This window comes from Sciurus vulgaris (assembly GCF_902686455.1).
Source record: "Sciurus vulgaris genome assembly, chromosome: 10".
Classification (NCBI taxonomy): Eukaryota; Metazoa; Chordata; class Mammalia; order Rodentia; family Sciuridae; genus Sciurus; species Sciurus vulgaris.
The window spans coordinates 59,217,325-59,234,886 of NC_136470.1; the positions used below are offsets into that span (position 1 = coordinate 59,217,325).

The window sequence follows — 17,562 nt, forward strand, 5'->3', positions numbered from 1 at the left end:
GGAATTGCTGGGTCATACTTTAATACATATGCCCAGCATTAGTAGAGAATGCAACTTTTCACAGTTTAGTACTAAAGAAAATTGTGGTCTGTCTGGTACTTTTCACATTTTTCATTTTAACCAGTGTATAGTGTTAATACCATTAAAATTTGCATTTTCCTGAAGATTAATAAAGTTGACTATTCAATATTTATTGACAAAGTTGTTTTTACTCAGGTATCTACTGGGCTCAGTGTCTTTCCTGATGTATATTAAAAAGTAATTTTTAAATGATTTATTTTGGGTAAGAGTCCTTCACTGAATATAAGTATTGTGGATATCTTTCCCATGCCATGAGTGGCCCTTTTAATTTCTTTCTGGTGTTTTTGGTGCTGGGATTGAATCAAGGGACACTTTCCTACTGTGCTACATCCCCAATTCTTTTTATTATGAGACAGGGTCTTGCTCAATTGCTGAGGCAACTGTAATCCTCCTGAGACTCCAGGATTACAGGCATGAATCACCATGCCCAGCTGCCCTTTTGTTTTCTTATTGATGGTCTTTTCATGAACAGCAAATCTTAATTTTAATGTAGCCCAACTTACCAACACTTTTCCTATATTTTGTTTCCTGTTTTATTTTTCCTTCTTAACAAAATCTTTGTCTATCCCAAGGCTGTGAAGATATTCTGGCAAGATGTTTCTCCTAAAAGCTTCACTGTTTTTACCATTCACAATTATCTCTACAACCTTTGTACGGTTTTTGTATTTGGTGTGAGATAGGGTTTAAGATTAGTTTTTTTTGTTCCCTGTAGATATTCAATTGACATACTGCCATTTATTAAAAAGCACCATAAGATTCTACTGTTATCAACCAGAAGACTATTTACTTTGAGTCTACTTTTAGACACTACTGTGTTCCACTAGGCTAGCTATCTTATCATGACATCATCACTGTGCTCTATTATGGTGGCATTACATTGTTTTGGTATCTATACTATGAATCTTTCAATTTTGTTCTTTTTGTTTTTCAGAATAGTTGAGGTTAATTCCAAACTTCTGTGTATCCATATAAATTTAAAAATCAGTGTCTCAATTTCTATATAACACCAAACCAAAACAAATGCTAAAACATAAACAACAAAACTTGCTGTGTTTTGATTAATAACAAATTGTAAACTCTTCAAAACAAAGAACTTTATATATTCATATTTGTTTAGTTGTGTTTCTCTAAAATGCTTTGTAATTTGAAACAGAGACTTTGTGAGCATTTTGCTAGATTTATGCCCTAATCATCTGACATTTTCTTAAAAATCAATAAATGCCATTTTAAGAACTTTATTTTCCATTTGTCACAATAAAAATAAAATGTAATTGTATGCACCGATCTTTCATCCAACCAACTTGCTAAACAGATTCACTTAATTTAAATGATTTCCATAGATTTTAGATTTTATATAATCACAATAACATTATCTGAATAATAAATTTTATTTCTTCCTTTCCAATTCCTATAACCTTTAGTCACTTCTCCTTTCTTATTGGGTTGTTTGGCACCACAAATAAATACTACATTGAACACAGGTGGTTATAATGTACATTCTTTTCTTATCCTTAATCTGAAGAAAAGTTCTCATAATTTGCCATTAAAAATGATCATGCAATAGATTTTTGGTAGTTATTCTCTCAGGGAAAGAAAACTTCTGTTTATTTCTATTTCGCTTATCTTTATCATGAATGGCTATTAAATTCTATCAAATGTTTGCTCTTCCTTTAATAAGTTAATAACATTAATTTTCTGCTTTCTTATTAATGTGAGAAATTATATTAATTTTCAAAAGTTAAACCACCTTTGCATTCCTGGAATAAATCTCATTCTTGGAATAATCTAATAAATATTTAGAAAGGCATGATCCTTTCTAAATATCTGGCTTTGATTTGATAAATATTTTGTTTGGAATTTTCACAACTAAGTTCAAAGATGACATTAATATATCATTTTCCTTTCTCACATTATTCTTTCAGTTTCTGCTATTAAGGTTATAGTGGTCTTACAATCACACATACTTGTGTGCTATTTTATATACACACACACGCACACATATATACATGTATACACATAAAAAGACAGTCAATTATTGGATTTTTACTTTCACTGCTTTCGACTTCTATGCTGAAATCTTTTTATTACATTTATTCATCCATTTCCTTTCACATTTTCTGACACCTTTGGAAAGCTTCCACTCTTTTGCCCTAATCAAACTCATAAATTAGCTAAAATTATTGAATTCCTTTAATTAAGAATTTCCCCTTGCTGTATGTTTGAGTACTTCCACTGATGAAAATAATGCAGAAAAGACTCTAGCAAGCATTAAACAAAACAGCAGCAACAACAAAACATTCTAAAAACAGAAAAAATTGAAACACTGTTGAGTAACAAACTGTATTATTTCAGGTCCTCTGAAATTCTATTCACTGTTTAGATGATTAGTTCAAAGTTTCTATAAAATTTTTTTCTTCTATAGAAACATGTAATATAAACTGGAACATGATCAAATCCTACTTCACACCAGACACAAATATCAGTTGCAAATGGATTATAGATCTACATATGAAAGTTGAGAAGCTTTAACACTTAAGAAAACATGGGAATACATCTTCTTGAATTCAGAGTAGGCCAAGACATCTTGAATAGAATACAAAATGCATTTATCATACAGGATGACTGATGAATTGAGTTTCGTTAAAATCGACACCATTAAGTGAACGAAAAAGGCAACTCACAGAAATTGAAAGATATTTGCACTATATATTCATTAAAAGACTCCAAAATAATTGAGAAATGAACAGGTACTTTACCAAAGATAATATATAAAAGGCTAATGAATATATTAAAAGACATTAACATTTACTCATCATGAAGGAAATACGAGTTTAAACTACAATGTAATACTACTATATAACCAGTAGAACGGCTAAAATGCAGAAGATGGAAAATATTAAGTACTAGCAACAGTGCAGAGTAATCAAAGTACTGGTATGACCAACCCCTTTGGTTCCATGGTGACTAATAAGCATATACATATTCCATAACAGAGTGATTCTGCTTTTAGGTACACAGCCAAGACATACATGTCCATAAACTCACCAGAAGACATATAGAAAATAATTAATACAAGATTCTTCCTAAGAGTCAATAGCCATCAACAACCTCCTGCCCCAAAAACTATATAAATTGTGGGTAAACCTCATAACAAAAGAATCCAAACATAAAGAGTATACATTGTATGTTTCTGTTTATATAAATTACAAATTAGAAAAAATAGCCTTTAGAAGTCAACATTGGTCATACTTGCTAAGGAACTGCCAGGCACTGACCTAAAAGGGAGCACAAGAAGGGTTGTTAGAGTTCTTGTAATATTCTAATTCCTGGTCTCAATATTAGTTCCACAACTGCATTCAGTTTGTAAATATTCAGAGAGCAGTGCGCTTGGATTTTTCTGCCCATTATAGTTTAAAAAAGTTGAAGACAAAATGTGTTTTTACATACCTTTGAAGAAGAATCAGGATCTTTACCATTAAGAAGACCTAATACTTGATTAAGGCATGAAGAAAAGTGTTCATATCTAGGTTTAAATTAAAAGCATATATCAATTCATGATATATCAAAAGGATTTATTTATAACTTAAATAAAACATTTAAGTATATTTCTTCCACTATTTATTTATTTAGGCTTCTAATACAGAACACAAATTTTGTAAAGTTTACACAGATACTTCTTGACTTTTGATGCAGTTATGTCCCAATAAACCCATCCTAAGTTGAAAGTATTTTAAGTTGAAAAAGTATTTAATACAATCTAATTTACTTAACAGCTCAGCCACATAATACACTAAGGAGCACTGATCAGTAGCTGACTGGGAGCTGTTCCTTACAGCCACCACTTAGCATTATAAGAAAGTATTACAATACACACATGGCTAACCTAGAAGATCAAAATTCAAGATCCAAAGTACAGTTGCTACCAAGCATATTGCTTTTGCACTACTGTGAAGTCAAAAAATTCTTAAGAACTGAGATCACTGCAAGTTGGGTACCATCTGTGCTAAAAATCTGGAATGTATTCTATACCATGATAAACATAAATTGGCCCTCTCATTTATTGAAAAACAGTAACTCCTTTGGCAATCATTACTGAATTTTTAGTGTCTCAACTGTCTTATGTTGTAAAAGATTATGTTCATTTTATAAAAATTCAAAGCTCACAGGAATATACTAATAAATTACACATCTACTTACTTATATAAAACATTTAAAATCAGCAAGCATTAAATTAGGTTCTACAAACACATACTCAGCTCTAAGAGAGGTACCACTCATATTACATTCTTAGGACTAGGGCATGCTAGATTTGAATTGTACTCTGTCAGAGAGCTCACAGAGGCAGAAATGTAGAAAGCGATAATACAAAGTAATGTAAAATATAACAGTATAATGGTAGAACATGTGGGATGATACAGAAAAAAGAATGGGTATCAAACCTAGATTTGGCAAGGCAGGACTAATCAGGTGTGGTTTCTTAGACTTGAGTATTAGAAGAATAAATAGGAGTTAGACATATAAAGTATTTCAGCCTTCCAGGGGAAATAACAAATGGATATGTGAAAAGAAATTTATGGCAAGATAGAGCTTCTATTCACTGTCTGATATGATTAAACAAAAGAACATAAAAAAGAAAGTGTGAAGGTTGACAGGGATTAGATTTTGAATGAAAATTTGGTGATTCTCCTAAAAAGAAATAAGGACATATAGCTGAAGGAAAAGCTGAACATATTTATAAGTGAAGGAGTCAATTCAGTGACAGTACTGAAAGGATGGAGAAACTGCTGACTGTAGGACAGATTAAGAATGCATACAATAAAAATGTTTATTAATGAAACTAAGAACTGGTATAAACACAAATTTGTAATCTGCATGAAAGGTGGCAAGAAGAAAGCAACAAATAATTGAAAGAACCATTGTAAGAAATAAGAAAGAAAGTCGGCTAGGAATAAATATAAGAGGCCTGGTCCACATAAAGTTGTGAGACTTGCTCAAGCTGTGATTAAGAACCTAGGCACTGAGTTTGATTTTGGAACAGATTTAGGACTGAGATTTGCTAAAGGTATAACAGGTAAATAAGAAGACTTGCCAGAGGTAATTCTTAGGTTCTAGTCTTCTTGGGTTCTAGTCTGGACAGAGGAAAAAGCAGATAATAGAACTGTGACATTTATAGAAGTAGAGATTAAACAATCTCTTACTAATACTAAAACAGATGATCTTTCTATACTCCTTGGAATGTCTATCTAAAAGAAACTTCCAGTATACAACAAAGTTGTCAAGCACATCTGGTAGTCAGAATGAATACACATGGATACTGAGACACTTATAAAAGATGAAAAGAAGCAGGTAAAGGAGGGCATGTGGAAGAAAAAGTGCTCTCATCTATAGATGTTTAAAAAAAGAAAAGTGAAATTTTAATGTGAATTCTTCTTGGTTTCATAAAATATTAGTTACCCATATATAAGTGATCAATTTTGCCTTAGTCCTTAGCATTTTTTTCAAACTTTTTTAAAAATTTTGTACAGGGGACTAAACCCAGGGATACTCTACTACTGAGCAAAGGCCCCAGTCCTTTCTAATTTTTTATTTTGAGACAGGATCTTGCTAAATTGCAAAGGCTGGTCTTGAACCTGTGATCCTCCTTTCCCAGTTGCTGGGATTATAGGTATGCACCATTGCCTTCAGCACTTTTTTTTTTTTTTTTTAATATTACTTCTTCTTCTTCTTTTTTTTGGGGGGGGGGGGGGGGTGCTAGGGATTGAACCGCATGCCAGACAAGCATCCTACCACTATCACTGCTTCACATCCCCAGCCCCAGCCCCTCCCTTTTAAAACTTCTTCATTCTGTTTCTTTTTCCTTTTTTTTTGTTGGTATCAGGGATTGCACCCAGGGTGTGGTTAACCACTGAGACACATCTACAGACTTTTATTTTCCATTTTGAGACAGGGTCTCCTTAAGTTGCTCAGGGTCTCGCTAAGTTGTTGAGGCTGGCTTTGAACTTGCAATCCCACTGCCTCAATCCCTGAGATTGCAGGCACACACAACTGCACCTAGCACTTGAGTTCATGTTTCTTAAAGATCAGAAACTGTCTTTGAATCTTGCTACTACAAGAACCCATCCTTCCCCAGTGTCTGATGATAGCAGGAGCTCAATGAAAGTTTTCCTGTTTGTGAATAATAAGTTAATTTAACTTTTTGAAGCATTTTCAACAATTTCTTCAGTTGGGACCACAATGCTTCTTGGGCACTAGGGAAATTTAATTAAGATGTTAACAGGTCACGAGATCTTCGGAAAACAACTACTACCTGATTTCAAAAGATAGATGGCTACATGAAACTTACTGAGATAGAAAGGACATATAAACATGGGTTTCCACTTTAACTATGACACAAAAGAGGCATGTACCAAAGGAAACATTTTTTACAGAAAAAATGTCATAGACATACTGACATAAATGTTAATAAAAATATTCTTTCAAAGAATCACAATACTCGAGATTTAAAATTAATTTTAAAAGACATTAATAAGAAGGTCTACATTTTAGAGAATGACAGGATTCTACTGATGTAAGACATAAGTTGAAAGACATATAACCTGCCACCACGATCTTTGTTATATTTTTAAGTTTTGGTTCAAGAGAAAAAGAATGGGAATTAATAAAAACATCAAAAAGTTTCAATTCAGAATATTATGAATCAGTAGAAAACAAGTCTACCAGCTTAAAAAAAATAGTTTTATTTTTCAAAAACAACACATCTTGGTTAAAAAAGAAAAATGAGAGGTCCTAAAATTTAATAAAGAGCATCATACCTGGTAAGATAATCAGCAATTTTTGGATTCTTGAGGAGATCCATCAGTAGGTCAACTGAATACTTTCTTGTTAGGGTACCATCACCATTTATAAGAATATTGAATATTAGTTGAAAAGTCTGATGAATGTTTCGGGCATGAAATAGCTTAAAAACAAATTAGGGAAAGTATATTACACAAAAAATTTAAGTTTACAACATTCTAAAGTGTAAAAAAAACAAAGCTTCAATGATTTTTAAAATATCAGACTATAAAAACTTTAATATTAACTCCATATGTAATAGAAAAATAATCATATTTACCTTTTCTCCCACTTCTTCATTTAATGTCAAACTGGATAATATTGAAAGTGCAAACACAACCACAGTTAAACTACTGTGGGCTAGGAAGGTTATAAGAGTTCGATAAAAGGATTTCACATTACTCTGAAAAAAAATTAAAAATAAAATAGAATAAAAAATCATAACATATTTCAGTTGAAAAAGTATACTGCACAAAGTGGGTGAAACTATTATTAAAAATCCATCAACTCTTTTAAGAAATGATTGCCATCTTTAAAAGATACATGTTCTAAAGGAGTAGTTTATAACAAAGACAAACTATTTGATTTTTTTTTATAAACAAAGAGGATATATAGAAAAACTACAATTTGTTAAAGACGTCTAAATGGTGGGAGATCAATTTTTCCCAAGCTTTGTCATTTAGAATAAATAACGCAAAGATGGTAAATCAGGGTGTCCCTTCTAAATAGTTCAAAAGGGATACAGAGAGAAAGGAAAAAGCTTAAATACTACAGGAAATGTTGTTAAGCATTTAAGTTATTAAACACTGTAATGAGAAACTCTTCTAATTATGGTATAAAGCAAGAAAATATCCAGCAAATTAGAGAATTGGTCTTATTTTGAGGTAGTAATTAACTTTGTCCCATTTGTTAATTACCATTTAGACTTATAAAACCATTCATGAAGTGAGATTGGTTTATTCACACATTACTAAGAATAGTATAGATAAGTAGTCTTAGTAAAGAGCAATTTCTAGGCAGGGAATTATGAGCAAATGTTTATTCTTTAAGTGTTTTCTGAATATGGGCATTATTTTCAGTTCAGAAATAAAAAATATTAGTTTTCCTTTCTTTTTCTAAAAACTTTTTCAAATACTTTCAAAACTCAAAAATCAACTCCATTTCAAAGTAATACTACATCAATAAAACTCAGCCCTTGAACAATTAAAATAGCATTTAATTAAAAAAATCAAACAGGTAATTCTGCATATTGCACAGTAGAGAAGTGTTCACAAAGCACCTCAAGGAATCAATCAACTTTCCCAATTTATTATACTTTTATACATGGTTCTGTTAAGTTTATTTGGGTGCCTTCACTTATGACAAGTACTAATAGTTGATACTAGGTGATTACTCAAGGATCTTTCTAGAGGAGTTTGCCACTGTAGACTCACTCATTGACACTGTAGACTCAAATAAATGAGACTGCCAGTGCCATGCCTGCTTTTAGAACAGAATAACTTAACAAGCCTTGCCTTACTCCATGCGACAATGGGATACTACAGAGAGGGAAACATTTTAGATACTGTAACCCTTAAACAGTCTTTCACATACATGAAAGTTGAAAAGTTTCAAGTCTTTATATGACAACCTGATTCTACATTAACCTTGATACATCAGCTGGATGATCCCAAACTAAATGTTTTTTAAAGAAAAATACGGATAAAACCAAACTTCTTACCAAAGTCTTGATGTGTGTTTGAACAGAAAGATTGTGCCGACACAGATTTGCCAATAATCCTAGACAAGGCATTGTTAACTCATCTTCAGAAGATTGACTGTTGTTTTATATTGTTGTTTTGTTTAAAGAAAATAAAAGACAAAAAGCATTAAATACATTCTAAATAAGTCAAAATGTATATACAGTAGTTTATACATCTAATACCTTTTAATATCCAAAAAGTTTAACATCTGAAGATAGTCAAATTCTGAATAGTAATATTTATTTCATGTTTTGAAACTGAAATAGTTGACTGCATCATAGAAATATGAAAATAACTGTCAGAGTGACAGTGTGCTTTTTCACTGATATACCAATCAAGATTAAACACATACACATAATGTCCACTTTCATTATCTTTTTCCTGCCAAAATCGATGTTTCATAAATCTTAGCTATGAAAATTAAAGTTGTCCTGTTTTAATTCTATTTTGATCCATGAAATCATCTATGAGGACCAAACAAGTCAGACTCACTTAGTTTAAAAGTTAAAAAAACAAACAAAACAAAAAAAAAAACTAAAAAAAATTAATCTACCACATCATTTTAGTTTAAAAATAAAACAATTATTTGGTTACATGTTTAGTGCATACTCACATATGATCTATCAAGAATGTAATTAATTCATCAATATTGGCACCAGAATGGAAAACTTTGACATTATATGTTAACCTCTGCAGGAGTTGAATGCACTGAGAATAAAAAAATACTTATGAATATAAACATATGAAAACATATTGCTACCTGCTCACCTGACTGGGCAATTGTACATATTCTGAGCATGTCATCATTTGAAGAGGCAAAAGTTAGGGCAAGAATTTTGTCATTTCTTAGAAAGTATTTTTTCCTTTTTTTATTATAAACAAAATACAAAATAATGAGACTATTAGAAAACTTTGAGTTAATCATTTAATTCACACATTTCTACACATCCTGAAAAAGCAGTACGACTGTTAGGGTTTGGGAATGTATAACTGTATCCACCAGGGATTCACTGTTATTAGAGGTTTGGTCCCCAGGGTGATGCTACTGGGAAGAGGTGGAACCTCTGGGAGGTGGAGAAGACTTTAGGTCACTGGAGACATGAAATCTTTCTCATGTGTCCTTCATGGTAGTTCTTAAGAGAGGAAGATTATATAAGAAGCAAGCATGGCCTTATTATCTCATTGCTCCTGGTCCAAGATGTGATTATGCTCCTGCTATTGTTATCTGCCATGACATGACTGCAATCAGGACCTTAGAACTGAGCTGATACAGATGCCATGCCCCTGAACCTCCTAATCTGTGAGCTAATAAATCTTTTGTCTTTATAAAGCGTACTCTCTCAGGTTCTTAAAACTTAGTAAGATAAAAGTGACTAACAATATCCTCAACATTGTTTACTTAATCATCCTACATGTAAAACTAGATTGAAACACATAGTCCATTAATTTATTTTAAGATACATTTTCACATTTTATCAATTCTAAAATTGCATGCCAGTTTAATTGCTGATGTTTCTCTGTCTTACAACTGTTTACATTTTAGATTCAATGAAATCTCAGTTTTAAGAATGCTTCCTCAATAGAACGAGACTGGATGGCAACTCAAATTACATTTTAAATATGAATAACTTACATTTCAAAATGCAGACACTTGTGTTTCTACAAGTCAGAGGAGTTATAATGCAGATTTGGTTTTCTTCAAGAATGGTGGTAGTATGGATAAAATTTCCTTCTCTAGAAACATTTACATGTGTGTCCAATCAGATCTTTATGACAAGAACCATGCCTAATCATTGTTGTATCATATCATCATATATAATTTAACAGTTTATGATAGATATTGTCAATTTTGATCCGGGAATAAGTGTTACAGCATGATATGTGGGTATGTATACCTGCAAAAACACTGAATCACCATGGCATGTGCTGCTCCGACAGATCACTCCTGCCACCACACTATTCAGATTAAATGTATTCTGAAGACAATCTCTGGTTTCATTGTCTACAGCTGTAAATTAAAATAAAATGGCACAAAATACATTTAAAAAAATTCATTTTAGACATACATGACAACAGAGTGTATTTTAAAATATTATACATACATGGAGTATAACTTCCCTTCTTGTGGTTGTACACAATGTATACTGGTCATGTATCAATATATGAACAGAGGAATGCTATGTTCGATTCATTCTACTGTCTTTCCTATTCCCTCCCCCATCCCTTCCCTTCACATTTTTTATATATGGCCTTCATGAATGAAGGGAAAGTAATTTTAAATTTGTTTCACATAAAGTTGTCATTTAAGAAAATAAAGTGTGATATAGTTATTAATTGATGCCCTCCAATTCAGAAATTTAAATGCTTTCTCTATGGAGAATAAATTAATATCAGAAAAAAACTTGCTTTACATAATTAAGAAATATTGCTATTAAAGGATTATCATTTTGACCTGCTGTAAACTTGAAAGTCTCTGCAATATAAAATCTATTAATTAAAAGTATATATAACTTAAAACTAAAGACTATCACTTAAAATTGTCTAGTATAATTAAATTTAAAAGTGCATCCTCAAATAAACTGTTGGTGGGTGTTAAAAGTAGTATAACTGTTTTAAAAGCAATTTACAACAGTGGTGCATGCCTGCCAGCAGTTCAGGAGGCTGAGTCAAGAGGATCACAGATTCAAAGCCAGCCTTAGCAATTTAGTGAAAACCTGTCTCAAACATAAAAAATAAAAAGGGTCGGGATGTGGCTCAGTAGTTAATAGTCCCAGGTTCAATCCCTGGTACCAAGAAAAAAAAAGAAAAAGAAAGAAAAAAAGCAATTTACTTCCTTTAATGGCTATTCAATTTTAAAATGACCTGGACATTTTATTGGGAATTTATCCAACAGATACACACTGATATTGGGGAAAATTACATTAAAAAAAAAAGTTCATTGCACTGAGTTTATTTTTATTTGTTTTGCTACTAGAGATTGAACCCCACAGGTAGTCACTGGGATTACATTATGCTGTATAGACAAAGTATGGGAGAAATTCAGAAGAATGAACTCTTCCATACTGATAACCATTTCTGCATCCTAAGGAGTTGTTTCCATGAGGTCTATACAAAGGCATTCACAAATGCCACCACGCCCAGAACACTATTGACTCTAACAGCAAAAACTGAAAAATAACATCACCATTGGGAGAATAACTGAATAAATTATAGTACCCTCTAATTATAGTAGCAGATGGCTACTAGAATATACTGATATAGGAAAAAACATCTAGTGCTCTACAACACCATCTGCATTGACAACAACCAACTACAGATCTAAAAACATCTGTTCTAAAATAGAAAAAGATCTAAAAAGATACATATCAAAACAATAAATAAGATTTTATCCCCAAAGGTAGATGCAGTGATGATTAGAGTTGGTAGTAATGAGTAAAGACGCATTCCATCTAACTCTGCATCTATGCTTCTTTGGTAGCCACTAAGTTATATGTGGTTATTTATATTTAAATTAAAGATTTAGTTTCTCAGTATTCTACCTACACGTCAAATGCCTAATGGCCCTGTGTAGCAAGCAGTTACTTCAAAGGACAACAAAAATCTAAAAAATTTCTATCATTAAAGAAAGTTCTATTCTTCTATTGGACAATGCCTCCCTGTGTTAGTATTTCTGTATCACTTAAGTTTACTAAGGTTATCTTAATTTTACAAGTATACAGAGAAATATCTCACTTTCCCCAATCCACATACAAATCAGGGGGGAAAACGTGACCATTAAGTAAATACAAGGGGAAAAAATAGAAAAAGCAACAACAGTATTTTTATGAAAATACTGTTTTATTCAAAGTTCTCTGTCATCTATCACATAAAAAAGGACTTTTGAGTGGTAACCATGAATTTCTGAGTACATATTCAATACTACCATTATATATGTATAGATTTTTGTTGTTTATAAATTGCAAAGCAGCTCAACATTTCCCAAAGTCCATTCTTCTCTATAAAACATGGAATCTTTGAAATGCTTTGGATTCCTTGACCTAATATTTTAAGAAATGATATATTATCCTCTTTTATTTATATGTGGTGCTGAGGATCGAACCCAGTGCCTTGCACATGCCAGGCAAATGCTCTACCACTGAACCACAACCCCAGTTCCTGCATAGTAACTTTGAAAAACTCTGCAATGAAGAAATCTTTTGAATGTGAACTATTCTCCAAGGAAATTTATAACTAAATTTGCTCTTTAGAAAATATTAAATTCATATATCTTCTGAAAACTACAAAAAAGAAACTGAATGCATTACCTAGTTGAGATAACAAACTGATAATACTTATGATCAGTGAAGCACTTATGTTTGGGTCTTCCAGTAGCTCCACAAGGCAACTCAAGCATTCACTTGGTAGTATCTGATTTGATGTAAACAGTCGTGTGAGCTTTTGTCCAGAAATTACCTATTAAATGATAAACAAAATGTGTTAAGAGTTGGCAATTTTCACCTTTTCTTCATATTCAAATAAAAACCTCAGTTTTTTCAAAGTGCTACTGCCACTTTCTTTTCTATTATGGAAAATTCACACACCCTAGATTACCTAATCCCTCCCTCACTAGCTAGAGTAATCAGTTGGATTTCAGTTTAAATTAATTTCTTTCAGGCAATATTTCCTAAGTCACTTACACCATATAAGTTAGGTTGACTGATTACACTAGCTTGCCATACATCATACATCTTTTTCATGCAATAGCAAACTTTTTACTATCCAGTAATATGTCTTCCACATTATATTGAACACTCTATGAAATCATGGACTAAAAATTTGCCCTCTATTACATATACATTTGTTTTATAAATGAATTCTAGTTTCAACTACTCTGAGGGAAAATGAAAAAAAAAAAACCAAAAAACAAAAAACAGAAACTTCAAGATAAGACTTAAGTTCAAAAAGTAAGAGAAAATGGAGAAACAAGTTAAAAAAATTTTTTAAGTAGCCAGGATAGGCAATGAAATTTTAATTTTTTTAGCTGGGCGCAGTGGCACATGCCTGTAATCCCAGCAGATCCCAAGGCTGAGGCAGGAGGATGTCAAGTTCAAAGTCAGCTGCAGCAGAAGTGAGGCGCTAAGCAACTCAATGAGATCCTATCTTAAAATAAAACACAAAATAGGGCTGGGGATGTGGCTCAGTGGTCGAGTGCCCCTGAGTAACATCCCTGGCACCTCTCACTCCAAAAAATATTTCAATTTTTGTTTATTCTATTTTTCGTTCCTTTCTTACAACCAACAGAGAGAGAGAGAGAGAGAGAGAGAGAGAGAGAGAGAGAGAGAGAGAGAGAGAGAGAGAGGAGATTGGGATTAAAAAATAAAACCAGTTGGCAGAAAGCATGAATTTTCAAAATGCTTTGCGAATTTATTCATTATTAAATATCTTCTTATATTAAGAGAGAAAACCATTAGTTACTTAAATCTGTTCTAAATACTTCTAAAAGATTATGCCTAAGTTGATTGCTTTAGCATCCCTCTAACCTTTCCTTTCTGATCTTTTATGCCCTCACCCATGTTAAATTTTCTTCAAAAGTTTTGCTGTTACAAGTCTCACATTATCTGTTTCCAAACAGTATGGGTTTTACAACATTACTAAAATAAAAGTCTGTAAGACTGAAAAAGTAAGTCCAAAGATGAAATTACAGACACTGATAACAGATATTTTGAGGTACAGAGCATTGCTCTTTTACCTATTAATTATTGTGGCCCTCTAGAAGATTAAAGCAATTTCTATTTTATTTTATTTTTTGTGTATTAGATACTGGGGACTGAACCCAGGGTACTCTACCACTGAATTATGACCTTTACAAAAAACTGAGAAAGGTCCAAGTTGGCCTTGAATGTGTGATGCTCTTGCCTCAGCCTCCCAAGAAACTGAGATTATAGGCATGTGCCACCAGGTTAGTGTTGTGAAATACCATCATCAAGAATCAGCTCAGCCTATAAAGCACCAATTAGAAAACTATAAACAAACAGAAGGAAGACCACTAGAATAGAGGAAGTGGAACCGAGAGGGAGAAGGAAGGGCTCAAGTGAAGCAAATATATTCCAGGCTTGTAAGATTAAGCAAAATGAACCCCAATATTTTATATAATACAAAAACAAAAAAATCAACTCAACTTTGCTGTGAATCATAAAAAATTCAAAGTTCAAGTTCTACATGGGGCTATGTAGACAAAGTATGGCAAAAGTTCAGAAGAACTTTTGATTCCCATTTCTGCAACCTCAGTACTTTTTATGAGATCTGAACAAAGGAATTCACCACCAGAAATATAAATATCACCCACCAAAATGGCAAAATTAAAAATTATGAAAACACCAAGAAGTGGTGTGATGAGTGATGGTAAATTTTATATATTGCTGGTGGGAGAGTAAAACACCCATCTTTCAGAAAATTGTAAAGTAGTTTCAACTAAAACTAATCATAAACCTACCTTATGACCTAATGATTCTACTTCTAGGTATATAAAAAAAATGGTACATATATCCCAAAAAGTGAATGAAATGTTTTTAATAATTTTATTCACAATTCCACCCAAAACTGGAAACAATTCGAATACTAATTAACTGGAGAATATATATAAGTCGTTTACATTTGTACAATGGGATTCTAGACAGCAATAAAAAAGAATAAAGTACTGGTACTTGAGCAACGTGCATAAATTTCACAGACTATATAGTCAGACGAAAGAGTACATGTTGTTTGAATCCAGTTATTTGAACTTTTATGCGAAAGGACAATGAAAACATTTACGGGGGTCCTGGAAATGTTCTATATTGTGATGCATGTGGTAGCTACTAAGTGCACACATATGTCAAAAAACCTATCAAGCTCTTTGCTTAAGATTAATGCATTTATGTACTGTGCTCTCAGTTACAAAAATAATGTTCCTAAGAGTAGTAACCACAAGCCATTGCTCTTTGTACCTTTAGTAAAATAGAGTTTCCTGTAAACCTCTTCAAAATTTAGGTAAACAGTATTGGAGGACTCAGACCCTATGTTCCAAATTTCTTTAGTCTCTTTCAGTTCACAACAGCATTGCACTTAGATTCACAATGCTGTTTATTCTTGAAAAAAGGTCATGTTTCGGGTTAGTATGACTAAGTGCTTAACACCTAATTCTTAAATAAAACTGAAGACCCTACTTATTTTTTGGCTATGGGAGTCTGTAGTGTTCTATCCTAATCGATAAGCTAAGCCCTAAACATTTAACAGCTAACAATTTAATTATTAGGTTTGCAGGAACTTTCTTGGGGAGGGGGGTAATGAATTAAAAAAAAAAAAAAAAAAAAAAAAAAAAAAAAAAAAAAAGAAATGCAGTTAGGAAATGCCCAGCAATAAAGTTTAAGGGAACAAAGACACATTTATTAAACTCCAGTTTCCCTAAAGACTAATGCTTCTGTACCATTCACAATCATCTTTTATCTGTAGTAATCACAGGTACTATCTGCTAATCATAGGTACATAAACTTTTTCATCATAGGTTTAATATAACACATAGAATGTATTTTAAAATTCTGTTCCATTTTACCAGGGAAAGCTCAGAGATGTAAAATATGCTTAGGGCAGCATAGACTAAAATCACTGGGAACTAATAGCAGGACTCCCACCACCTCCGTCCCTGAAGATCGCTGGACATTAAGAAGGCTAGGTTTCAACGGAAAAATCAAAACAAGAAGCAAAGGAAGAGACAGTGCGGCTCTGAGCTTTCCTTACGTATGAGAAACGGCCCAAATTTTCCTTTCTAGAAAGTTTATCCCATCCACTCTCTTCCTGGAGTCCTCGGTAGGTGCTCGTCTCTGCGACCGCCTGATGCTTACTCTCACTCCCCCTACCAATACAAAATGACAGCTAAGAGAGTGTAGGGCTGTCCTTTTAGTCCTAGGCGGGGGCCGCCACTCCCACCCCCCACGCCGTGAACTGGTAATTATTAAGGAGGGAGGGCCCATTTTGTCCCGCACCCCGAAGCCCTTTACCTCCAAGTGCCGCAAAAGCTGAGTGGCGTTCGCTTCTGACTTAACGGCTTTGTACTGACTGATGGTCAAGAGCAAGGACTTCAAGCAGGCGGTGGAATCCATCGGGACAGTCTGCAGTCCTAGCTTAAAAGCCACCAACTCTCAGCCCGCTTTGGCCTCCAGCTTTCGCCGCGCTTTTTTTGTTTTTCGGCTCCACCCACTCCCACTTGCTTCCGGTTCCGGTCGAACTCCGGAAGTGTCGAGACACCCTGAGGGACTGCTTGGTCTGCGGGGCGGGGTGGGCCCAGGGGTCGAGGTGCTCTGTGGGTTCGTGATGAGAGACGGCCTCTTAGACCCCCTTATACGAGAGGCCGCGAGGTTTCGACTTCAGCTCCGCGAAGAGGAGAAATCTCGCGATAAACGCGATTGCGGCTTAACCTGTGGAGGGGCGGTTAGGCTTCAGGGGGTCGGTCCAGGCTCAAGTGGTGTATTCTGTTTTCGTGTGTTTCCCCGGCCTTCACGCTGGAGGGCCGGTCTTTTTTTCCATTGTGCATCATCTTCTACCAGAGAAATGATCGCTTTCCCCTAGGCTAGACACGGTGAGGAGCTCTGAGGAGAAGAATCTTTGGGTCCTGGATTTTGACGCGGCCTGGGAGGGGCCTCTTTAAATCTTGCTGCGTCCACCCCTTATGCCTAGGAGTGATTATTTCTGAGAGGACCTGTGATCCCTGGGGTTCTGCAGCAAGTTAGTCATGCCCTTACAGTAGTGCCAGACTTCCTCCCGAAATCTACCTCGGGGACGCCTGGGCCAAGGTATTGCTCCGGAGGATGTTCTCAACGTTAATTTTTGTAAGCGAAGTTGTCTGTGTGTCTGGCATGACTTGTAAATTGCGATGGCGCCGAAAATGACA

At 33.9% G+C, this 17,562-nt stretch overlaps 2 protein-coding genes across 9 annotated transcripts in view; one reads left to right on the forward strand and one right to left on the reverse strand.

Moving 5' to 3' along the window:
* Nucleotides 1-16,802, reverse strand: part of CIP2A (cellular inhibitor of PP2A) — a 37,447-nt gene extending 20,645 nt beyond the window's left edge. Inside the window, exons 1-8 of the mRNA XM_079101441.1 lie at nucleotides 16,673-16,802; nucleotides 12,962-13,109; nucleotides 10,553-10,665; nucleotides 9,271-9,365; nucleotides 8,636-8,732; nucleotides 7,196-7,318; nucleotides 6,894-7,039; nucleotides 3,529-3,604 (exon numbers count right to left, since the gene is read on the reverse strand). Coding sequence (XP_078957567.1) covers nucleotides 3,529-3,604; nucleotides 6,894-7,039; nucleotides 7,196-7,318; nucleotides 8,636-8,732; nucleotides 9,271-9,365; nucleotides 10,553-10,665; nucleotides 12,962-13,109; nucleotides 16,673-16,774 — 900 coding nt within the window. The 5' untranslated portion in view covers nucleotides 16,775-16,802. The remainder of the gene's footprint in view (nucleotides 1-3,528; nucleotides 3,605-6,893; nucleotides 7,040-7,195; nucleotides 7,319-8,635; nucleotides 8,733-9,270; nucleotides 9,366-10,552; nucleotides 10,666-12,961; nucleotides 13,110-16,672) is intronic.
* A 152-nt stretch (nucleotides 16,803-16,954) lies between these two features.
* The window catches only part of DZIP3 (DAZ interacting zinc finger protein 3), a 110,740-nt gene continuing 110,132 nt past the window's right edge, over nucleotides 16,955-17,562 (forward strand). For 2 of the 8 annotated variants that reach the window (XM_079101429.1, XM_079101432.1), the window contains exon 1: nucleotides 16,955-17,500. The gene's annotated coding sequence lies outside the window, so the exon portion shown is untranslated. The remainder of the gene's footprint in view (nucleotides 17,501-17,562) is intronic. The other 6 variants (XM_079101430.1, XM_079101433.1, XM_079101428.1 and 3 more) reach the window with 3 other exon arrangements.